A 25,315-nucleotide genomic window follows, 5' to 3' on the forward strand; every position below is an offset into this window, starting at 1 on the left:
AATGGTCTCTGCCTTATACAGTTCCATGTTCAGAAAACTCTACAAAAGGAATTTCCCCAAACATCTCTCCTCACTCTTTTAATCGTAATTTTAAATTGATGGATCCTCATCACTGACTCCCCAGCTAAAAGACATATTCTTTTCCTAATCACTCTATCAAAATGCTCCATCATTTTGAAAAACATTAGTAGATCTCCTCTTAGTTTTCTTTTCTCCAACTGAAATCTTCCACAGTATCTCCTCATAACTATATTTTCCCATCCCTTGTATCATTCTGGTGAACCTACGCTGTATGCTGTCCATAGTTTAAAAGTCCTTTCTATAATGGGGTGCAGAGAACTGCGCACAGTGCTCTGACTCTTGTCTAATCATTGCTTTGTACACATTTATCATTATCACTTTGTTCTTGTACTGGGTGTCAGCTGTGGCTCAGTGGGTAGCACTCACATCTCTGAGTCAGCAAATGAACTCCTGGGGCTATTCCAGGGACTTGAGCACAAAAAAAATCTAGGCTGACACTCCAGTGCAGTACTGAGGGAGTGTCTCACTGTTGAAGGTGCCGTCTTTCAGATGAGATGTTAAACTGAGGCCCCACCTGCTCTCTCAGGGGGACGTAAAAGATCCCATGGCACTATTTCGAAGAAGAGCAGGGAAGTTATCCCCGGTGTACTGGCCAATATTTATCCCTCAATCAACATTACAAAAAAACAGATTACCTGGTCATTATCACATTGTGGAAACTTGCTTGTATACAAATTGGCTGCCGCATTTCCTACATGACATCAGTGACTACACTTCAAAAAAATTACTGCATTGGCTGTAAAGCACCAATGAGACGTCCGGTGGTCGTGAAACGCGCTATAGAAATCCAAGTCTTTCTTTTTTATTCTATGCCGCTATTTATAAACCCAAAATGTTATTGGCCATTTTTGCTGTCTTTATCTACCTGTACTCACACTTTCAAAGAATTATAGGGTATAAATTACATGAAACCAAAATGTGCATTTCCACCTGAATCCTGGCAGGAGGAGGGTACTGCAATTTGGGGAGCGACCTGGTTCTGCTGGGTTTCCGCCCTGTTGATACATTGGCAGGAAATTGTGCAGCAAGAGGAACACGTGCTTGTTATGCCACCCAACTCCAATGCTCTGGCACAAACCTGCTGGGAGACACTTTAGCCAGCACAGTACACTCCTGTACACTGCCTGCAAATGGGACTCGCAGTATGAATTTTCAGTCTGCAGCCTCTTTGATGTTTTATCTTTTTTTATGACGGCAATTGCCTCTCCGTTATCTATAGAATCTGCGAGCAGTCAAACCAATATTTAGGACAGTAAAAGTCTGAAATCCGCATTGGACCTCCTGGGGACTTGCTAAAATAAACTTATCGATCCCATGCTTCTAACTGGGAGCTGCACTGGAAGGGTGTGAGGATTGCAGCATAGGTTCACCGCTGCAGACTTGATGATCCAACATCTTCTCCTTTCAAATGTGGCTTCTTGCTGGGAGCATGGCATTGGGGAATTTACCCCATAAACCTACTTGTGATTCATTTTAGTATCCGCGTGGTGGTCGGGAGGGAAGCGCTGTGTACTTATCCAAATACATGGGGCTAGAGCCTCCACTTTTGTGCTTATCGCCCAAAAATTGGCGTTATTTCCGGCATTTGAGGTAAAAAAGTACCTAGTTTGCATTTTTGAGAATGGGTGTTACCGCGAGCGATATCAAATGGGCGGTAGCGTTAAATATTTTTGACCTTCTGCCGTAAAATGTGGCCATCCTTAGCAATGGCATGGCAACGCTCGATTCCCGCAATTCTGGAGGTCAAGGGTCACCATGACATGTGCAGAAGAGGAGACAGAGAGGGACTCAGAGGGACTGAAGGCTGGGAGGAAGGAGGGAGACTTTGGAGCTTCACAGCAAGTAGGCAAACAAAAAGTAGCTGTTGCCAGCCACATACTTGACCGAATTTGTCCTATAATGGAGGGGAAGGAGGAGGCATCACAGCACACTGTGGAGACTGATGCTGGAGAGAGCAGTGAGGTGGGAGAGGAGCACATTGGAGGCCACAAAAGAACCAGGAGGTTCTCAGATGAGGCAAATGCCTCCCTCCTATAGTAGGTCGAGTTATGCTGGGGTGATTTGACACAGGGAGGGTGTGGGAAGCCTACCCCAAAGTCCTACCAGAGGATATGGACCGAGATAGCAGAGATGGTCTCGTTGGCAACCAACGAGGTGCGTGAGGGCAACCAATGCCGCAAACGATGGAACGACCTTGTGGGATCTGCAAGAGTAAGTATTACATTGATTTACATGTACTTATGTATTTATATAATTTGATTTGTAACAGTCATGAGTGACTATCAGCAGATATGAGGTCGTGCACTTTTACTGGGAATGTTTTACTCAAAGCCTGCGGTCATGGTAAAGAATGATAATAATCATGATTATATCTGTTGGCTATGTGTTGTATCAGTGTCTATGACAGTACCTAGCAATGATATCATGCAATGATCTCATGCCATGTCATCCTGTCACCTTTTACAGAAGAAGCTATCGATGATGAGGTCCATGCAGAGACGAATGGGTAGGGGGCCACCAGTCCCCAGCGACATCACTGAGATGGAGGAGTGGGTGCTCGCACTCATTGGGAAGCACCCCCGGACAGCCACGGACACATCTGCAGACCTTGAAGTGATGCCACGTGAGTAAAGCTTACACCATTGCGTGATGTAAAGTCAATAAATGCCACACCAACTCGTATCTGAATAATCATATATGAAAGATGATTTCATAGAAATAATGCTGGCCTAATGAAAATCATTGCAATGCACAATGTGTTGATGGTCATGAAATGTGATGTCTGCGATGATTTTGAGAGCAGTGGTGCTTTTGTCGTGCATATGCTGGACTCACCTTGTCATTCTAGCACCCCCTTCTCCTCTAATAACCTCATTTGTATCTCGCAGCTCAGCCAGCAGCGCGGCCCCAGGCAAGGCCACAGAGGCCAGAAGATGGGGGCGCGGGACAGGAGTCGGCGGATATCCTACTATATATGGTGCTGAGGAGCTCCAATTGTCACCCGTCAATCCGCTGGGTCTGTTATTGACGGATGAGAGCGCAGACCTCGAAGAACCTGCATCGCCACGCTCCAGAAGCCATTCCACCCCAAGGCCATCTAGTGGTCCTCCGGTCATTCCCGCCTGCACTCTGGAGGTGCCAGCCCCAAGCACCTCTCCACACGGGTCTCCAGGATGGCGCCGACCTCGCGGAGGCCTCATGGACGCGGCAGGTCTGTTCCACGAGCGCGACATGAGAGCGGAGAGATGGTACAGTTGTCCAGGAGAACTGTAGACATTGGTGACCAGCTCATCGAAGCATTGAGGAGCACATCCCGACAGCTAGCCACCATGACCGAGTACATTCCACACATGGCGGAGTCCCTGGATGCGATAGCTAGGAACACTGCTGCCACAGGCCTCCCAGTGGTCCCCGAGTGCGGCACTCCACCCCTAGGTTTCGCACCACCACTGCGAATGACAGATGAGAGCAAGGACCAACATCCTGCTTCTGCATCAGAGAATGTTGCCCCCTCGGTACCCCCCCGCTACCCTACCGTACAACCACCGCATCAGTCTTCATCCTCCCCAATGAGGCACTGCCTGAGGAGCTTCTCGGCCAGGCGCTGTGGACCGAGGAAGGGAAGGGGTAGAGGTGGGGGAAGGAAAGTGAGATGCATGTCCGCAGGTGATGGTTGTGTTATATCTCCATCTGGATGTATGCAATTTGTTGTAATGTATGGGAGCTAGGGACCACGCTCCTGCTTTGCCTTTGTATTCTGTGTTGGACATGTGATTTATGTCAGTGGTGGAAAAAGTGAGGTGTGGGCGGGAGTTGGGTGTTATTGGCTGTGATACTTATGATTTCAGACCAATGTTGGTATTAAACTTTTGTTGTTGCGCATTGTCTCATATAGCTGGACCGTTACACACTGGTGATTCCTTACCATGAAAGGGTTAAATACAACTTAACATCAATCGACTTAAACTTTAACTGGCACCAAGGTGATGGGCACCATTGATGTCTGAGCTGCACACACACAGCAGTATGTCAGCGTTGTCACTCACATCAGCGTTCTTTCAGGCAGATCTTTCCGATATCCGCTCCTCACTTAAGAGTGGGATTTAACAAATGTCTGCCAAACCGCTGCCGTTCGTTCCGGTTAGTTCCACTTTTTGTGGGCGGTTTTTTGAGCGAGCGATATTGTGGGCGATATGTGCGCGAGGTGGTGAAATTGACGATGGGCATTCTCCGTGGCCGCTAGTTTGGGTAAATATGCTCTTCGCGACAAAAAACAGTAGGCAGGCATTCATATTGAATCTCGGTGCTAATTCCGTGTGGAAAGTAACGCTGGCCGATTTAATGGGCGTTGATTTCGCCCATTCTGCTGATTCCGCCCAAAAAACGTGGGCGGGCGGGAATTTTTTTCCCGGTGTTAAGCCCATTGGGAAAATAACACTCGGTGATAAGTCTCCTAAAAAAGCTCATCCGTTTCCATTTTGTGCCAAAATGGGTGATATATGGGTGTTATACATCATTTCAGCGGTAAAATGGGCGTTAAGTCAGCATTAAGCATGCAAAAAAGTGGAGGTTCTAGCCCATGGACTTGGTGGATAGGCTTTCAGCTGCTAAGGCCCTAAGGTCTGGAATTCCCTCCCTAAACCTCTACCTCTCCTGAAAACCTACCTCTTTGACCAAGCTTTTGGTCATCTGCCCTGATATGTCGCTCAGTGCCAAATTTTGTTTTATAATGCTCCTGCGAAGCACCTTGGGACGTTTTACTATTTTTAAGGGGCTATATAAATACAAGTTGTTATTGTAATGATATAGCTCCAACATTGATAAATGTTACTATTGTATTGATTGCGAGAGATTGCAGAGCGACGTGATCAGGGTCCAGGAGAGGCTTCTGTTCGGGGCCCAGCTGAGGTGAGGGCCCAGGGGCAGCACGGACCAGCCCACACTGCGATATGTGTGCGCACTAGGTCCGTGCAGCAGAGCAGGTCTTCAGTCCTCTTGGTTAAACCTTGCCACTGGACCAAGACCTAGCTCTGTCAAGCCCGTGTGGTGGCTGGTGTGCAACGGTCACCACACGTTAAAAAAATCCAAGCACAGGCATCTTCCACCCTTCAACATGTAGTTCTCGACCTGGAATATTAGGTCCTTCATTGAAACACCTGTGAACACATCCCTTTTTGGTGTGGAAACAAGTCATCCTCGATACAAGGGACCAGCTAAGAAGATAATACCAGCATTGATATTGAAATTATGTGCCAGACTCTCGCCTTCATGTGGCAATTTTCTCGGCAGTACAGCTGTTTTTCCACCCAGCGAAAGTTTCCCCTTAAGTTTTTTCATGGTATCGCCCACATCTGAAGGCGCCCGCCAGGACCAAACCGCCCACGCGCAACGCCAGGGCATAAGTTTGGCCTCAACCGCCGACGTGCAGATTGCCGAGAGACCCGCCCTGTAAAAGCTGCTTAAACAGGGCGGTAGGTGGGTATTCTGTAAAGAAAAGTAAGTTAAAGGTTCTTTTTTTTAAATTTTAAAATGGCAATTAGGTATAAAACTATCTTGGGAATGCTTTGTATGTTTTTATTTTGTTTTATTGAAATTTTTTTTTAAGTTTTCCCCCCTCCCTAGGCCCAAACGCAGCCTTCGACTAAATTTTAGTACTTACCGTCCATTCTGGTAACCACCGCCCATGTTGCTAACTTTCCACTTAACCGCCGATAAAACCGTCGACAATGAGTGTGCAACGCCCAATTTTCTTGCCGGGCGATTCGTTTTAATTACTTTAAACATAAAAATGGAAATTCTCGCCGGTGTTACTCACCGAACGAAGGGCCTTGAGGGAAAGTCTAGCCCTATATTCTACCAGCACTAATAATGGAACAGATGCAAGAACTTCCTGAAGACGGTAGTCTCGCAGTTGCTTTATAACAAGCTATGGCAAGGGCAGGTCCTGAGCTGCTCCCTGCCCTTGTGTGTGGGGCTTCACTAAAAATATTCTGTTTTGATCTTTATGAAATTTCAAGTAAAGATGTGTCATTCTCCAGGTTTCTGCATACAACCACATTTATTTGATTTGCAATTTTTACAAGTTGATTATTTTTAACAGTTTGCATTTTGTTATATTGCACAAACATGTTGCAAAACTGGAAGCAGATCAGCTAAGTGTGAACAAAGGGTTATCCTGTGAATAGATATTGCTAACAAAATTATACCAGCTGAACATTACATCTAGCAATTTGAACATGATTTTAACAAACGAGCAGTATACATTAACCGTGATTTGAACTTCAGAATTAGCTGAGGATGGGGAGAGTGGGTGTCACAATTCTGTCAGAGCATCAACAAATATACAAACCAGATACTGATATTTAAGGACACTACAGGCAAACATCACCAGGATTTCAGCGGCACAGAAAATGAATCTATGATTAACCCTCGTCTGAAGCATGCTCCATGCCTTTCTATACCTGTGTTAATTGGAGCACAAAGCTAAGCAAAACCTCTGAGGCGTAGATTCACCTCTCCTCCTGTAATGCTTCTCCTCACTGGGGTTCACACACACACACACACACACACATAAGGGTCATGAATATAGAGCAGCATTTAGGTACTGGGATCGTTTGGATTTATAGAAGAATATTTCTCAAAACAGCCTGCACCAAAAGGATTTGGGGTAGTTGTTAACTTTATACCAGAAAATCTTTTCACAGGATTACATCGGATATACGGCACAGAAACAGACCATTCGGCCCAACCAGTCCATGCCGGCGTTTATGCTCCACTCGAGTCTCCTCCCGTCTTTCCTCATCTAAATCTATCAGCAACACCCTCTATTCCCTTCTCCCCCGGATGCTTGTCGAGCCTCCCCTTTTTATGTTTTTTAATTTGACAAAAACATGTGTATCTTTCTCCCTTTAGTAGCCATCCTGTAATTGGAACATATTAATCTGAACAGCAGGTGCAGTTCTGTTGCTTGTATCAGTCCTTAAAAGGTGGCCAGACCACTCTGAGTTTTGTGATGCAGTGATGGTGCTGGGATAAACAGCCCAGATTTAGTGCATTGTGATGGGCTGGTTTATTTTCTCCAAATCTGATAATTTATTCCAAAAGAAATGCAATAAATACTTACAAAGAACATTGAATTCTATGGATTTTTCCTTCTGGCTATTTTGCAAACACTCAATGCCCTGCCACAGAATAGAACAATGCGTGGTGTTGTGAGGGCCTATTAATAGTAACAAATGTTCCCACGGCAGCGGTTAATGGAGCACTGGGCACGCTACATCCAGGTTGGTGATAGCGACTATCTGTCCCACCTGTGACAGAGTCTGTGGCTCTCCTATTGGACTGTTCAGCCACCAAAGAACTCACTTCAGGAGTGGAAGCAAGTCTTCCTCAATTCCGAGGGACTGCCCATGATGATGATGATGAGTGGTTTTCGGCACACGCTCTTGCAAAGATGGCAGCAGAACTCAGGAGATTACTGAACACACGGCAGCAGGGAGATTAGCCAGGAGGCTTACTCAGAAGATTTGAGTTTGCTTGGTCATTCCGATAAAAGTCATGCTGCTCCTGATGAGGGGGAATTTTAATTCCCCAAAATGGGGTGTTCGGGTCGGGTGAGATGTAAAAATGTTAAACGTCTGCAATCTGAACCCAATCAGCCTTGGTTTTAGGCTGGGGCTGTGAGGGGTGGGTGTAACCCGCTCCCAGGAGGCGAGTTGCTCATTTAAATACTGTAGTTTAACAACTATAAGGGTGTGTGCCTCAGATTTTATCTCCAGTGTAAAGCTAACAGGGCAGATAAAGGGAGGCGAGGACTGCTGTGGGAAACAGTGCCTGTCCAGCACTGCTTGTGGGCCAGGAGGAGAGAGATTGCTTTCTCCCAGCCCCCCCAAGCAAACCTGCTTTCCTCCCCGCAATAGGACCACCACCCATGATCAGAACCCCCCCCCCCCTGAGATCAGCGAGCCCCCCCTCACGATCCGACTCACCCCCCCCCCCGCCCCCCACGATCTCCAATCCCATCCGCCATCTGTCTCCACCCCCCCATAATCACCCCTGACTCTACATGCCACGCTGAACTCACCCCTCACCCCTGCAATCACTACCCCAACAGCACGAACTTACCCGCTCATTCTACCCACCTGACAGCCCTGTCAATCAGGCTGGCCTGGCTCCCCAGGGAGTTTGCTGGCTTCAAAAGCACCCACGCTGTCAGCGGCACTACAGAAATTATCGGGGCTGATGTTTCTTCCATTTAAGCAGTCGTTGTTTCTTCACTAAGTCATTCTGTAACATTCTTGTAACCCCAGCTGCCATGTAATTTGTGAATTATATTGTACTGAATTTGGAATGTATTGAAATGTATTGTATGACAGGTTTGAGAGTATTCAAATGTGTCGTTCTGTTTTTCTGACCTAATTCAAATGTATTGCACTGAATTGTGACAATATTCAAATGTATTGTGACAATTTTGTAATGAATAAAGTATATATTTTTGAAACAAAAACAAACAGAACCGTGGCCATTTTATTCAGGCCTTAACCCATTTGCTTACTTTTCATTTGTCACGTCCGCTCTCCTTTTGGTTTTCTCCCCTCCATATCTGTGCTTCCTTCTGTGTTTTTAAAAATGTTTGCTGTTGTTTCTGTTTAAACCCTGAGCTGTATGTCACACTGCTCCCCATTCCGTGGTCTTATTCGGCGCAAGATTCACTCTCTTTAGGCCCCTTGTCACAATCTGGTTTCTGTTCCTGCTGTCAGGAATCATTTCAAAGGATGGTAATTGACATCAAAATATTTACAGACACTCGTGAAATTAGATCAATTAGACAAACACGCCAGGTGGTAAATATCTGGCACTAATTATTTTAATTTCTCTCCTATTTTGCATGTTTGTTTCCTCGTATCGTTGCTTTTTCCTCATTTCTGCACTTATTTTAACTATTTTCTTTGCATCGGCACACAGAAATCTACCTCCCTTGGTGTTGCCCATGGTGAGTGAAGTTCGAGTGTGGCCATTCAGGGGAAAAGGGGTTAGACAAGGGGGATAATTGGATATCATTCAGTCCCCATTTTAAAGGCATATATTTTCTCTCCTTATTTTTATATTTCTGTAATAAATTCCAATATCGACATTTAGCTGCTGGATAGTTTCTGTTACTCCACACTTATATGATGCAAATCTATCTATAATAATATCTTAAAAATCTTACATCTGATTGCATTAAACTGCTCATGTAAATTTGTCACACTGTAATGAACCTTCCCACCAGTGGGAGTGCTGCAGTATCTCTGCTGGGGGAAGGGTGTCATTGCAGCGTAACAAGTTTACTTAGGCAGTTTAATGCACTCCAATGTAAGGTTTTTAATCTATTATTAGAGGTAGATGTGTACAATTTAGGTGTGGAGTCACAGAAACTACCCAATAGCTTAAAGACAGGCAAAGCAATGAAAAATAGTTGAAAATACATGAGGATACTGGTCCCATTCAAAGAGAATGCAATAAATATGTTGCTACTTAAAATAATAACATTAAAAATAAAAACACTGTCACTGCTGGAAATACACAATAGCTCAGAATGATGAGTTAACTCTGATGCACTTCTCAACCCAAAACATGGGTACAGTAGCAGAATGGTTATGTTACTGGACCAGTAATCCAGAGGCTTGGACTAATGATCCAGAGACATGAGTTCAAATCCCACCATGGCAGCTGGGGAATTTAAATTCAGTTAATTAAATAAATCTGAAATAAAAAGCTAGTATTGTTCCAGCCCTACGTGAAACTACAGGATTGTCGTAAAAGGGAAGGAAATCTGCGGTCCTTATCTGGTCTGGCTTATATGTGACTTCAGACCCAGCACAGCAATGTGGTTGACTCTTAGCTAATAGCAAGCCATTCAGTTGTATTTAAGAAGGCGGCTCACCACCACCTTCTCAAGGGCAACAAGGGATGGGTAATGAATGCTGGCCTTGTCAGCCACACCCACATCCAGTGAATGAATAAAGACATCAATCTGTCTCTTCTCTTTACAGTGAATAAATGTAATAAATTTAAGACAGAAATAGATGGTTTCTTAATCGATAAGGGAATAAGGCGTTATGGGGAGCGGGTGGGGAAGTGGAGCTGAGTCCATGATCAGATCAGCCATGATCTTATTGAATGGCGGAGCAGGCTCAAGGGGCCGTATGGCCTAATCCTGTTCCTATTTCTTATGTTGTTATGTTAAATGCTGAGGGACCTGGTGTGTATTTCCAGCAATCGCTGTTTTGATTTAAATCTTAAAATGTCACTGTCAATAATTTCACAATGCAGGAGACAAAAGGTGGAACACAGGATTATTATACAAATGCAGTGAGAGTCTGCCGTACATTCCGAGCATCTAAAGCACTGTCAGACCCAAGCCTTCAAACTGCTATCCCATTCTTTTGCACAGCAGTAGCAGCTGGAGGAGTTGTGCCCGGTCCACTTCAACCCTTTGTAGACGGCCCTGGAGTAGGGTACGCAGCAGAGGAAGAGGCGCAGCCGGCGTGCTACGCTGCAGTAGGTCACCATGGCGATCACAATAAGTGGGGACATTAAGACAAAGCCGAGAATGATGAGGGCGGAGGAACTGTTATCATCGAGGATAGTTTTACAGTAGTACGCATCCGAATGAATAACCTGCAGGTCAAATATAAAAAAGGTTACTCTAACTCATGCACACTATGATTATTATATTTTATTTGCTTATTGCAAGTTCTCCAAATGTGGCTTTGATGCATTTTATTACAACAGAGATTGCGGATAATGTCAAATCCCATTTTATTAAATATTTTTAACGAATTTTGTGCTTATCAAAGTGAGAGATAGGAACACTGAAAACGTCGGCCAGTCAGCCAGTCTTTGCTCTGCCATTTTTTGTTAGTTATGACAATTTTAATCCTCAATTGCCTGATCTTTTTCTCTCTCTCTCTCTTTTAATCCCCTTACTTTCCAAGTACTCAAACTTCTGACATCAAACTTACTGGCCTGCACTTAATGGGTTTGTCCCTTCCTCCATGTTTAAGTAACTTTGGCTAGCTTCCAGTCCCACGGATTGTGGCTGCTTTTTACAGGTTGAGATGGTTCAACAGATGGTGATAGTTCAGCATGTGATTCTCAGGCTGGTCTCTAAGTTGTTTCATCTGTTTGATGACTGCAGATTTCTCATGCATAGCAATAAAGAAACCTTTCAGAGAACGCAACCACTAATCTGAATAGGTCTTACAGTATTAGTGATTGACATATTCCACACAGTTTGCTAAACAGATGCAAAATTCCAATCACCCTTCTCAGTTGTTAGCATCAACATCCTTATCCAATTGAGCATGCGAAAAAAATTAAGTATAGATTTATCCAAATGTAAATTGTACACAAGGTAAAGAAAATCTTGGAGCATCAGAACATCAAGCTCTAATGTGTTAGTCGAGTCTGAAAAGGGACTGTGCTGATGATATATTTGGGTTGGAGAATGCTGCACTGGCAACAAATACAGCTTCAAAATAGCACAAACAAGTAAAAAGTTCACACATTAATAATAAGTGTGAAACACATTTATCAGCTCAGCGTCTTGACAAAGACAACAGAATTATAATTTGAAGCTCCTGCTTTCAATCACAATGCAATTATCTCTGCTGAAAGTGAACATGTGTGGGCATTCAAAGGGCACAGATTTAGGCATAACTGATGCCCCCCTCCCCATTGTTGATGCCCACAGTCTATGCTCACACATGAAGATCAGCCAATTGAGTGGGACACCAGAGACCAGTCAGTATGGTCACGCCAGTAGGAGAGGAGTAAGGAGGGAAATGTTGAGGGCAAAAAGAGGATAAAAATTTGCTAGTTCATTCAGAGAGGCTGTATGAATAGTTGCAATCAAACAACCACCCTCATGGAGTGGTGGATGCTGTTTTGAGGCCAGATGAAAGCGAGTATGTTGGGCAGAGTAGAGGGAGCTTTGCTGAGGAATCAGCCTAGATTATCTGCTCAAAATCCTGCAGTGCGGCTTGAGCCCGTGACATTGTGACTCAGTGGCCACGCTGGCACTCAAACATCAATCTCAGCACAGCTCCCTCACCACGAGCAGATATAGAGCAAGGGCAACATGACCATCTGTCTCCGTGACTCCCTACTCCACCTTCACTCTATCGTACAATATTTAGTAGCATTCATCCATGTATAGAAACCGTTGCATTGATGCAGTTGATTGTAATAATAGGTCTAATTTATTTTTGGATGTCATTCTGACCGTTGTAAGTTTAGAAATATAGAAAATAGGTGCAGGAGTAGGCCATTCAGCCCTTCGAGCCTGCACCACCATTCAATATGATCATGGCTGATCATGCAACTTTAGTACCCCATTCCTGCTTTCTCTCCATACCCCTTGATCCCTTTAGCCGTAAGGGTCACATCTAACTCCCTTTTGAATATATCTAACGAACTGGCCTCAACAACTTTGTGCGGTAGAGAATTCCACAGGTTCACAATTCTCTGAGTGAAGAAGTTTCTCCTCATCTCGGTCCTAAATGGCTTACCCCTTATCCTTAGACTGTGACCCCTGGTTCTGGACTTCCCCAACATTGGGAACATTCTTCCTGCATCTAACCTATACAATCCAGTCAGAATTTTATATGTTTCTATGACATCCCCTCTCATTCTTCTAGTCACTGCATTCCTAACACAGGCAATGAATGAAGACAAACTGCAGATGATTTGCCGAAAGTTCACAAGGTGAGTTGGGATGAAGAAAGCCCGTTGGCCCATTTTATCTCATTCTTCCAGATTCCCAAATCAAACAATCTTTCCAGTACAGCACCGAGCTGTTGCTTAAATGATTCCAGTGTTCTTGTCTCAACCAGGAACATACAAAAAGTAAGCTAAGAAAAGGTCATCAGGCCTAAACTGCTGACCACCCAACTTCCTTTTCTGGCTCCCATGCTAGCTGATGTTAATGGTTCTCTCTCCTCAGGTACTGCCCCCTCGCGATGTAAACAAGGATGAGAATTTTAAAATCATGCCATTGCTTTTCCGGGAGCCAATGTAGGTCAGCGAGCACAGAGATGATAGGTGAGCAGGACTTGTTGCGAGTTAGGACACGGGCAACAGAGTTTTGGATGAGCTCAAGTTTATGGAGAATGGAAGACTGGAGGCCGGCCAGGAGTGCGTTGGAATAGTCAACTCTAGACAAAGGCATGGATGAAGGCTTCAGCAGCGGATGAGCAGAGGCAAAGGTGGAATTAGGATATGTCATGGAGGTGGAAATAGGCGGCCTTAGTTATGCCGCGGATGTGTGGTCGAAAGCTCATCTCCGGGTCAAATATGACACCAAGGTTGCGAACAGTCTGGTTCAGCCTGAGACGGTTGCCAGAGAGAGGGATGGAGTCAGTGGCTAAGGAACAGTGTTTGTGTCGGGGACTGAAGATAATGTACTAGGATTTATTACAGTAAATAAGTATTTGGCTTAGTTTAATTGCCTCTGATGTACAATAATTGGTTTAATTGGTGTCATATTCATTCTGTATTAATTTATTATATGCTTGATTAATTCAATGGAAAAACATTGCAATTTGCAGTAATTCCACCAAAAGTAGGTTTACTGCCAAATTAGTATCCCATTCTATGCAGTAACTGATAATTATGTTATAACAGATAGACCAATTGGAGCCTTATAACGTCAGTGTTACGTTGATGCTTTGATTTTTGATCCCATTTCTGACAAAGACTAAATAGTAGTGCCAGTTAGCGTTAACATATTTGTGTCTTACATTTTGCTTGCTCGCCACTTGAACTTTCTTTGCCTTGCTTGTTGTGCCCAACAATATAAAGCGTTTGTATTCAGAGTGTGTGTTGTGGCAGCAGTGATATCTCCTCTAAATGATGCCAAACATTTTTCTAATTATTCCAACAATGAAAAATACAGCAATACAAAGGACATAGGCATTTGGCAGGGCTCCACTCTATCAGAATAAAGGTTACATTTCCATCAACATGAGGCAGTGCATTTTTTATAGATGAAGTAACATAATTTCTTTGTAGAGTTTGCTGCCTGTTTTCATTTGTGTGATCTGGTGCTTTAGAAGTAGTTCAACACTGCTGACTAGAGTTATTATACCGGGTATGCAGTAAGGTTCATAGTGACAGTGGGACTTTTATCATGCTGCTAACCAGCATAGTCTTGTGCTGAAAAGATGCCTGGCACTCATAAAACTGGGAACAAGCTCGGGCCTCAGCATCCAGCAACATATTACTTCACATCACTCAGAGAAAAAAAATATCCTCTGGCTTTTTCGTGAATAATACTGTTGTGTTCCTCACCCAGAATTGAAAGTTATTTAAAGACAGGCAGTGTGCAGTCTGGATAAACACATCCATTACTTGCACCAGTATCACTCACATTCACTCCAGTTACAGTGAGTCCCTCTTAACCACAACTATTTTAAGTAGAACAATAATCAAGTGCCCCCTGATTAAAGGGGGGGGGGCACTAAAACCGACAAACTTAAACAAATTAAACTTTAGACAGTAAACTTGAATCAAATTAAAATTTGGTTGCCGGGGGTGATGATGCACTTCAATCCCTCCGGCGCCCACCTCTCACGGAAGGCCGCGAGCGTACCGGTGGACACCGCGTGCTCCATCTCCAGGGACACCCTGGCTCGGATGTAACTGCGGAAAAAAGAGGCAGGCAGTTCGGCTGAACGACCCCCTCGACTGCCCGCTGCCGGGACCGGTTGATGGTCCCTCGTAACCACATGTCGAATCTTCCAAAAAAAGTCTTGGTAAGAATTGAAAAGGTTGGCCAGATCACACTCCCACAGTGAAAAGTCACCCGAGCATTTCAGAACTGCCAATGGCTGACTGGCTGGGTGCCCTGAATGAAGCACGAAAGTGCTAAGAAGTAATCCAACTTGTAAATTTGCATTTACAACCCAGAGCTCTAACGAATCACCCTCAAGGCAATGGGCCTAATTTTCTAAAATGGCTCAAAAACAACAGGGATGCTGCAATTCGGATCGTACCAATTGTGAAATATGAATCCTTCCAAACCCGGCATGCCATTAAAGGGCTCCCATCACAAACCAATACCAATTTAAAAGATAGGGAAATAAGGAGTTATGGGTAGCGGGCGGGGAAGTGGAGCTGAGCGCATGATCAGATCAGCCATGATCTTATTGAATGACGGAGCAGGCTCGAGGGGCCGTATGGCCTACTCCTGCTCCTATTTCTTATGTTATGCTCTTACGTACAGTCGGGACACTGGTCGCAATGTGTCTTTATGATTACGTTTGTCATTCCAGAACAAGTATTGACCAGAGAACTTGCATTGACTGCAACAAATCTTCGCGACTCATTTGTTATAGAGCGGCCACAGCAATTCATTGTTTAGTACATTTCTGAATTTTGCATCATCTGCAAACTTTGAAATGATGCCCTGTGTACCCAAGTCCAGGTCATTATTATATATCAAAAAGAGCAGTGGTCATAATATTGACTCCTGGGGAACATCACGGTATACTTCCCTCCAGTCTGAAAAGCAACCATTCACCATTACTCTCTGCTTTCTGTCCTATAGCCAATGTTGTATCCATGCTGCCACTGTCCCTTTAATCCCATGGGCTTTAATTTTGGTAACAAATCTATTGTGTGGTACTTTGTCAAGCAACTTCTAAAAGTCCATATATACAACATCAACCACATTACCCTCATAAACCCTCTCTGTTACATCATCAAAGAACTTAATCAAGTCAGTCAAACACGAGTTGCTTATAACAAATCCATGATGACTAAGTTATTAGCCTATACTTTTCCAAATGCCAATTAATTTTGTCCCAGAATATTGTATTTAAAAGGCCAGAGCCTCTGCAATTTTCACTCTTACATCCCTCAATAACTGAGAATTGTACCAATTGTAAAATATGAATCCTTCTAAACCCAGTACACCATTGAAGGGCTCCCATCACAAACCAATAGGCACAGTCGGGGCACTGGTCATGATGTGTCTTTATGATTACGTTTGTCATTCCAGAACAAGTATTGATCAGAGAACTTGCATTAACTGCAGCAAATCTTCACAACTCATTTGTTATAGAGCGGCCACAGCAATTCCTCCCCCAGTGTCAGGCCATGGGAGGCTATTCCTTTCATGGGCCTGTGTATTTTTGCAATTGAGGTTGATATAGGTAAGATGGCTGACAGGCTTCAATCCAATCCATCTGGCTGATGCTTTGATCTGATGTCAGGGAGGCAACAACTGGAGAGAATAAATGTAAAATAATCACCAAACGCATGAAGAGAAAGGCGGAAAAATGATTTTTCTTCAAAATTGTTCGGACATGGAATCTCCTACCAGAAACAATGAGAGAAGCAGAATCCATAATCACGTCAAAGAGAAGTGGATAAATATTTGAAAGAGGAACATTTGAAAGGGTAGTGCAATGGGAGTAAGTGCGTAGTTCTTTCGGAGAGCCTGAAGAGGCACAATGTGGCAAATGATACCAGTGCTGTTTAATTAGAATTCAGAGCCAGACTGCTGAAGGCAAGGGCTTTGGTTACTGAAGTTCTCTATTACTTTGTAAAGCTTCTAGGTATGTGACGGGAAAAATGAAGCAGAAAGAAAAACCAAAACAAGCAACTCTTTGAATGGACAGCTTGGTGAATTATTGATTCAGTTGCTCACAGAACTACCAAGTCACACTTACTCCCCACGAAGCTGCTCAGTGACACTCAGCTCAAGCTCCACCAAGACCACTCGGCTCCACACTTTACTGCAGCCATGGTCCAAACATCAACAAAAGAGCTAAATTCCAGAGGAGAAAAGAAAGAAAGAAAGACCTGCATTTATATAGAGCCTTTCATGACCACCGGATGTCTCAAAGCGCTTTACAACTAAAGAAGTACTTTTTGGAGTGTAGTCACTGTTGTAAAGGGGAAAGGAGAGGTGAGTGTGACTGCCCTTGATGTCAAGGCAGCTTTCAATCGAGTGTGGCATCAAGGAACCCTAGTAAAACTGGTGAATGGGGATTAGTGCGGGAGGACTTTCCAGGGGCTGGAGTCCTACCTAACGCAAATGAGATGATTGTGGTTGTTGGAGGCCAATCATCGCAGCCCCAGGACATCGTTTCAGGGGTTTCTCAGGACAACGTCCTAGGCCCAACCATCTTCAGCTGCTTCAGCAATGACCGTCCCTCTTCATAAGGTTAGAAGTGGGGCTGTTTGCTTATGATTGCACAGTGTTCAGCTCCATTTACAATTCCTTAAATAATGAAGCATTCGTGCCCGCATGCACCAAGACTTGGACAACATTCAGGCTTGTGCTGATAAGTGTCAAGTAACCTTCGTGCCATACAAGTGCCAGGCGATGAACATCTCTAACAAGTGAGAGTCTAACTGCGTCCCATTGACATTCAATGGTATTACCATCGCCGAATTCCCCACCATTAACATCTTGGGGGTCATCAATAACCGGAAACTTAACTGGACCAGACGTATAAATACCGTAGCTTTTAGAGCAGGTCAGAGGCTGGGTATTCTGCAGCGAGTGGCTCACCTCCTGACTCCCCAAAGCCTTTTCACAATCTCTAAGGCACAAGTCAGGAGTGTGATGGAATACTCTCCACTTGCCTGGGTGAGTGCAGCTCCAACAACACTCAAGAAGCTCAACACCATCCAGGACAAAGCAGCCCGCTTGATCTGCAGCCCATCCACCACCTTAAACATTCACTCCCATCACCACCGGCGCAATGTGGCTGCAGTCTGTACTATCAATAAGATGCACTGCAGAAACTCAGCAAGGCTTTTTCGACAGCATCTCCCAAACTCACGAACTCCACCAAATAGAAGGACAAGGGCAGCAATTGCATGGGAACACCATCACCTCCAAGTTTCACTACAAGTCACACACCATCCCGACTTGGAAATATATCATCGTTTCTTCATCGTCGCTGTTCAAAATCCTGGAATTCCCTCCCTACCAGCACTGTAGGAGTACCTTCACCACATGGCAGCTCACTACCACCTTTTCAAGGGTAACCTGATGGACAATAAAGCTGGCCTTGCTAGGGCCTTGCCAATATCCCGAGAATGAATCAAGAAGTAGGATACTTCATAGATTGGGAACAGTGGCATGATGGTTATGTTGCTGGACTAGTAATCTGGAGACAAGAGTTCAAATCCCACCTTGACAGATGCGGAATTTAAATTCAATTAAATAATTCTGGAATAAAATGCTAGTATCAGTAATGATGACCATGAAACCACCAGATTGTCATAAAAACCCATTTGGTTCACTATAGTCCTTTACGGAAGGAAATCTGCCATCTTTGCCTGCCTGGTCTGGTCTATATGTGACTCCAGACCCACAGCAATGTGGTTGGGCTAGAAATTCAGTATCGCCTGCTTTGAGGCGTGACACTGCTGGGACACTATCTTTAATGCCGGGCGATTTCTACCGCCTCAAGGTGGGACATTCAGTGGTTTCGCCCCAAGTTGAGAATGTAGTGCTAAGAGAAGCGTTCCACACGCCTCTTCGGGCACTAACGGAGCGATAGCACAGGAGGCCTACTTAATTTTTTGCACTAGGATGCCGGCATCCTAGCGCCTAAAGATGAAAAACAAAATCCTGTATAAAAATTCAATAAACCTCACACACACTTCCCCACTACTGCAACAAATAAATAAAAGTTGTAAAAGTGAAATTTCAGCACTTACCTTGCACTCTGGACGGTATCGCCCCGGGACCATCGCTGGACCGACTGCTTTCCCCTGCCAGGCGCTACGGCAGGGGAAAGACTGAATTTTGCAAATGTGGCGCTATGGGAGCGTTGCACACTTGGTGATGTCACCAAGTTGGCGGTGCTAGCTAGCGCAGTATAAACTGTCAGCACCACTGCTAAACCTTCGCTGAAGTTCACGGCACGCACTGGCGGCACTCGGGCGGTGGCTGTTTAGCGGGTGGCGGTAACCAACCAAATTTTTCTACAGGATTTTTTTTTCAAGTTTAGGTGCTAGGATGCCAGCATCCTAGTACCAAAAATTGAGTAGGCCTCCTGCGTTCTAGCCCGTTGACTCTTAACTTCCCTCTGAAATGGCCTAGCAAGTCATTCCGTTCTCAAGAAGGCAGCTCACCATCACCTTCTCAAGGACAAATAGGAATGGACAATAAATGCTGGCTTTGCCAGCGACGTCCACATCCCATGATTGAATAAAGAAAAAAAAATACTTCTTAGCTCTATCCATGGAATGTCCTGATTTGGTGATGTGGATTGTACTGGATAGTTATCTACCTGACAATGTGGAAAATTGCCCAAATATATCCTGCCCACAAAAAGCAAGACAAATCCAATCTGGCCAATTACCTCCCAATCAGTCTGATCTTAACTATCAGCAAAGTGATGGAAGGTGTCGTCAACAGTGCTATCAAGCGGCACTTACTCAAGAATAACCTGTTCACTGATGCTTAGTTTGGGTTCTGCAAGGCCCACTTGGCTCCAGACCTCATTACAGCCTTGGTCCAAACATGGACAAAAGAGCTGAATTCCAGAGATGAAGTGAGAGTGACATCAAGGCAGCACTTGACCAAGTGTGGCATCAAGGAGTACTTGTAAAACTGAAGTCAATGAGAATCGGGGGGAAACTCTGCTCTAGCTGGAGTCAAACCTAGCACAAAGGAAGAAGGTTGTGTGTGTTGGAGGCCAATCATCTCAGCACCAGGACATTGCTGCAGGAGTTCGTCAGGGCAGTGTCCTGGGCCCAACCATCTTCAGGTGCTTTATCAATGACCTTCCCTCCATCATAAGGTCAGAAGTGGGATGTTCACTGATGATTGCACAGTGTTCAGTTCCATTCGCAACTCCTCAGATAATGGAGCAGTCCATGCCCGCATGCAGCAAGACCTGGACAACATTCAGGCTTGGGCTGATAGGTGGCAAGTAACGTTCGCGCCACATAAGTGCCAGGCAATGAACATCTCCAACAAGAGAGAGTCTAACCACCTCCGCTTGACATTCAATAGGATTACCATTGCCGAATCCCCCACCATCAACATCTTGGGTGACATCATTGACCAGAAAATTATCTGGACCAGCCACATAAATACTGTGGCTACAAGAGCAGGTCAGAGGCTGGGTATTCTGTGGCGAGTGTCTCACCTCCTGACTCCCCAAAGCCTTCCCACCATCTACAAGGCACAAGTCAGGAGTATGATGGAATACTTCCCACTTGCCTGGATGAGTGGAGCTCCAACAACACTCAAGAAGCTCAACATCATCCAGGACAAAGCAGTCCGCTTGATCGGCACCCCATCCACCACCTGAAACATTCACTCCCTCCACGTCTAGCGCACCATGGCTGCAGTGTGTACCATCTGTAAGATGCACTGCAGCAACTCGCCAAGGCTTTTTCGACAGCACCTCCCAAACCTGTGACCTCTACCTAGAAGACGTGTGGGAACACTATCACCTCCAAGTTCCCCTTCAAGACATATACCATCCTGACTTGGAAATATATCGCTGTTCCTTCATCGTCACTGGGTCAAAATCCTGGAACTCCCTCCCCAACAGCACTCTGGGAGTACCTTCACCACAAGGACTGCAGCGGTTCAAGAAGGTGGCTCACCACCACCTTCTCAAGGGCGATTAGGGATGGGCAATAAATGCTGGCCTTGCCAGTGACACCCACATCCCATGAATGAATATATAAAAATAAATAACCTTTGGACATCACAGAAAGGCTTAACAGAGAATTAAAGGTTTAAAAAGAATGAATTTGAGAAAATATTGAGAAGTTGAATAGAGTAGTGGTTTAATCTAATGTATTTTTTTAACTGGCTGATACTTTCCACCTTCATCATAATCCTAAGGATCATGTGTTGTCTGCAACTAATCTGTGCCTGATACTTTCATAACTATATATAACTTTGTTTATTACAGACCACTCTATATCTATTATTATATATAAAAAGGGTGCATTTAACATGAGTTTTGTCCAACTGTCACATTTAAGCCATCACACTCCCAGTGTCACATTTAGGGTGTCACTCCTGCACTTGTGCAAGTTTCTTTCAAATTTCATGTCATAAAGCAGCAACAAATGAACAACTGAACATGTAGGGTAGATGCTGAGAGGTTGTTTTCCCCGACTGCAGAGTCTAGAACTCAGGATAAGGAGCCGACAATTTAGGACTGAGATGAGGTGAAATTCTTCACTCAGAGGGTTATGAATCTTTGGAATTCTCTACCCCACAGGGCTGTGGATGCTCAGTCATTGAGCGTATTCAAGATTGACATTGATAGATTTTTGGACACGCAGGAAATCAAGGGATATGGGAATCGGGAGAAGAAGTGGAGTTGAGGTCGAAGGTCAGCCACAATCTTATTGAATGGCGGAGCAGGTTCGAGGGGCCGTATGGCCTACCCTCGTTCCTACTTCTTATGTTTCTTATGTAGTAAATGTTTCTTCTGTAGTAAATATACCAATCACCAAGTAGCAAGGAGGAGTGAAACCACCAATTATCAAGTTCAAATGCCCAGCATTGTGGAGAGAAAATTGGAGTGGAGGCCCATTGTGTCAGATCTCTGCCTCTACTCATGGGACTACTCTGGAATTTTTGTGGCTTTTCCAAGTGGGCTTACCTGAGCCTGTGCCTGCAGCAGGGTCTGGTAGGGGTGGTTTCTCCCCAAAGAGGACAGGAGCAAAAGGAATGTTCTTCCTTTCCAGCAGAATCTTTGGAAGAGCAGGAGGCCAGAAACCAGGAGCAGGGCTGCAGGGATCACAGGCCTGTAGTTGCTCTCCCATTGCCACCTCTGGTCTCCAACATAAAGCCCTGCCAGGGTGTGGGCCTGCAGCTGGGTGTGCCTGGGCCATGCCAATAGCCTAGGACATGAAATTCAGGCAATCGTAGGCCCTCACAGGCACAGTACACTTTGGGTAAACTACATCTGTCTGGCGCCCAATGCGAGTGGGAAGCGAGAAAAATTGGCTTTTGATATATTTATTCGATGTATAGACTTTGCTCAGTGGGTAGCATCCTCGCCTCTGAGTCAGAAGGTTGTGGGTTAAGTCCCACTCCAGAGACTGGAGCACAAAATTCTAGGCCGACACTCAAGGGCAGTGCTGAGTGAGTGCTGCACTGTCGGAGGTGCTATCTTTCGGATGAGACGCTAAACCAAGGTCCCCTCTGCTCTCTCAGGTGGACATAAACAATCCCATAGCACTATTTCAAAGAAGAGCAGGGGTGTTATCTCTGGTGTCCTGGCCAATTTATTCCTCAATCAACATCACTAGAACAGATTATCTAGTCATGATCACATTACTGTTTGTGGGAGCTTGCTGTGTGCAAATTGGCTGCCACTTCTCCCACATTACAACAGTGACTACATTCCAAAAAGTACTTCATTGGCTATAAAGCGCTTTGGGACATCGGGTGGTCACGAAAAGTGCTATATAAATGCAAATCTTTCTATCTTTCACTAGCCTAATATCTCAGTGCAGAAGTGAATATTATCACAGGGAATTTACATAATGGAATTTCTACCAATGGAATATTGAGAACAAGCTTTAAACTGACAGTTGTGTACAGCTAGATTTCTAATAATGTGCTGTTTATTTTCCAATTACTCATTGCTGTATGAAAGAAAATGATCTTTCCTGTGGACCGACTGCATGGAACTCTTTATTATAATTACTGATCAGTAGGATGTCGGAATTGGTTGATTGTCTCTGTCAGTCTAGTCAACAGCCATCTTCAACAAGCTGCTCAAAGCACCTGGGTTGCTTGGAATCATTCAAGCAGCAAATTAAAAACCATTCGAATACTGAATCCAATTTCTTTTTAAGGTTATTCATTTGAAATCCATTTTCCAAAGTATTCCACCCCCCACCCTCCCCCAAACCCGATCACGATGTTAGTGCAGGAGAAGAGTTTGGCAGCTGCTCCCAACATAACAAATACCACAGTCAGTTAGTGGGTTAGCGTCTAGCGTATTGTAGCCTGTCAGCTCCTGTGATCTGCCTCCAGATACTTGATCAAATGCTTTATTCAGTCTGCAACTCACTGAGGTGTTCACACTGAGCATCAGGTAAGCTCGTATGACAATAACAGTGCTAAACAATTCATCCAGTCTTTGAGGCAGGGAAGCAGTAACAACTTAAAGTCAGAATTACAGAATTTTACAGCACAGAAGGAGGCCATTGGGCCCATCGTATATGTGCTGGTGCTCTAAAAGAGCTATCCACTTCATTCCATTCCTCCGTCCCTTCCTTTTAAAATGTCTATTTTTCAACATTTTATCCACATCCTTTTTAAAAGCTATAATAATGGATTCTGTTCTATCACAACTCTGCATTATCTCCTTACCTCTCCCATTCTTCTTTGAGCCGATGTGCTGAAATTTATGCCCACTAGTTACTGACTCACGAACCAGTGGAAATAATTTTCGCCAATTTACTTTATCAAAACCCCTCATCATTTTCAACATCTCTTAATCGAAAGAGCCCCCATTTCCTCCCCATAACTAAAGCCTCTCATCCCTAATCTAGAATTTTTTGAGGATGTAACTAGTAGAGTGGACAAGGGAGAACCAGTGGATGTGGTGTATTTGGACTTTCAAAAGGCTTTTGACAGGGTCCCACACAAGAGATTAGCGTGCAAAATTAAGGCACATGGTATTGGGGTAATGTATTGACGTGGATAGAGAACTAGTTGGCAGACAGGAAGCAAAGAGTAGGAATAAATGGGTCCTTTTTAGAATGGCAGGCAGTGACTAGTGGGGTACCGCAAGGTTCAGTGCTGGGACCCCAACTATTTATAATATACATTAATGATTTAGATGAAGGAATTGAATGTAATATCTCCAAGTCTGCAGATGACACTAAGCTGGGTGGTAGTGTGAGCTGTGAGGAGGATGCTAAGAGGCTGCAGGATAAGAACATAAGAACATAAGAATTAGGAACAGGAGTAGGCCATCTAGCCCCTCGAGCCTGCTCCGCCATTCAACAAGATCATGGCTGATCTGGCCGTGGACTCAGCTCCACTTACCCGCCCGCTCCCCATAACCCTTAATTCCCTTATTGGTTAAAAATCTATCTATCTGTGACTTGAATACATTCAATGAGCTAGCCTCAACTGCTTCCTTGGGCAGAGAATTCCACAGATTCACAACCCTCTGGGAGAAGAAATTACTTCTCAACTCGGTTTTAAATTGGCTCCCCTGTATTTTGAGGCTGTGCCCCCTAGTTCTAGTCTCCCCGACCAGTGGAAACAACCTCTCTGCCTCTATCTTGTCTATCCCTTTCATTATTTTAAATGTTTCTATAAGATCACCCCTCATCCTTCTGAACTCCGACGAGTAAAGACCCAATCTACTCAATCTATCATCATAAGGTAACCCCCTCATCTCCGGAATCAGCCTAGTGAATCGTCTCTGTACCCCCTCCAAAGCCAGTATATCCTTCCTTAAGTAAGGCGACCAAAACTGCACGCAGTACTCCAGGTGCGGCCTCACCAATACTCTATACAGTTGCAGAAGGACCTCCCTGCTTTTGTACTCCATCCCTCTCGCAATGAAGGCCAACATTCCATTCGCCTTCCTGATTACCTGCTGCACCTGCAAACTAACTTTTTGGGATTCATGCACAAGGACCCCCAGGTCCCTCTGCACCGCAGCATGTTGTAATTTCTCCCCATTCAAATAGTATTCCCTTTTTTTGTTTTTTTTCCCAAGGTGGATGACCTCACACTTTCCGACATTGTATTCCATCTGCCAAACCTTAGCCCATTCGCTTAACCTATCTAAATCTATTTGCAGCCTCTCTGTGTCCTCTACACAACCTTGAACAGGTTAGGTGAGTGGGCAAATACATGGCAGATGCAGTAAAATGTAGATAAATGTGAGGTTATCCTCTTTGGTGGCAAAAACAGGAAGGCAGAATATTATCTGAATGGTGACAGATTAGGAAAAGGGGAGGTGCAACATTGGTACATCAGTCATTGAAGGTTGGCATGCAGGTACAGCAGGCGGTGAAGAAGGAAAATGGTATTTTGGCCTTCATAGCGAGAGGATTTGAGTATAGGAGCATGGAGGTCTTACTGCAGTTGTACAGGGCCTTGGTCAGGTCACACCTTGAATATTGTGTACAGTTTTGGTCTCCTAATCTGAGGAAGGACATTCTTGCTATTGAGGGAGTGAAGCGAAGGTTCACCAGACTGATTCCCGGGATG

At 44.6% G+C, this 25,315-nt stretch overlaps 1 protein-coding gene across 1 annotated transcript in view; it reads right to left on the minus strand.

The window, feature by feature from the left end:
• Positions 1-10,404: 10,404 nt before the first annotated feature.
• The window catches only part of LOC139229287 (transmembrane protein 88-like), a 50,614-nt gene continuing 35,703 nt past the window's right edge, over positions 10,405-25,315 (minus strand). Inside the window, exon 2 of the mRNA XM_070860961.1 lies at positions 10,405-10,743. Coding sequence (XP_070717062.1) covers positions 10,474-10,743 — 270 coding nt within the window. The 3' untranslated portion in view covers positions 10,405-10,473. The remainder of the gene's footprint in view (positions 10,744-25,315) is intronic.

The sequence above is a fragment of the Pristiophorus japonicus genome, chromosome 18 (assembly GCF_044704955.1).
Source record: "Pristiophorus japonicus isolate sPriJap1 chromosome 18, sPriJap1.hap1, whole genome shotgun sequence".
NCBI lineage: Eukaryota > Metazoa > Chordata > Chondrichthyes > Pristiophoridae > Pristiophorus > Pristiophorus japonicus.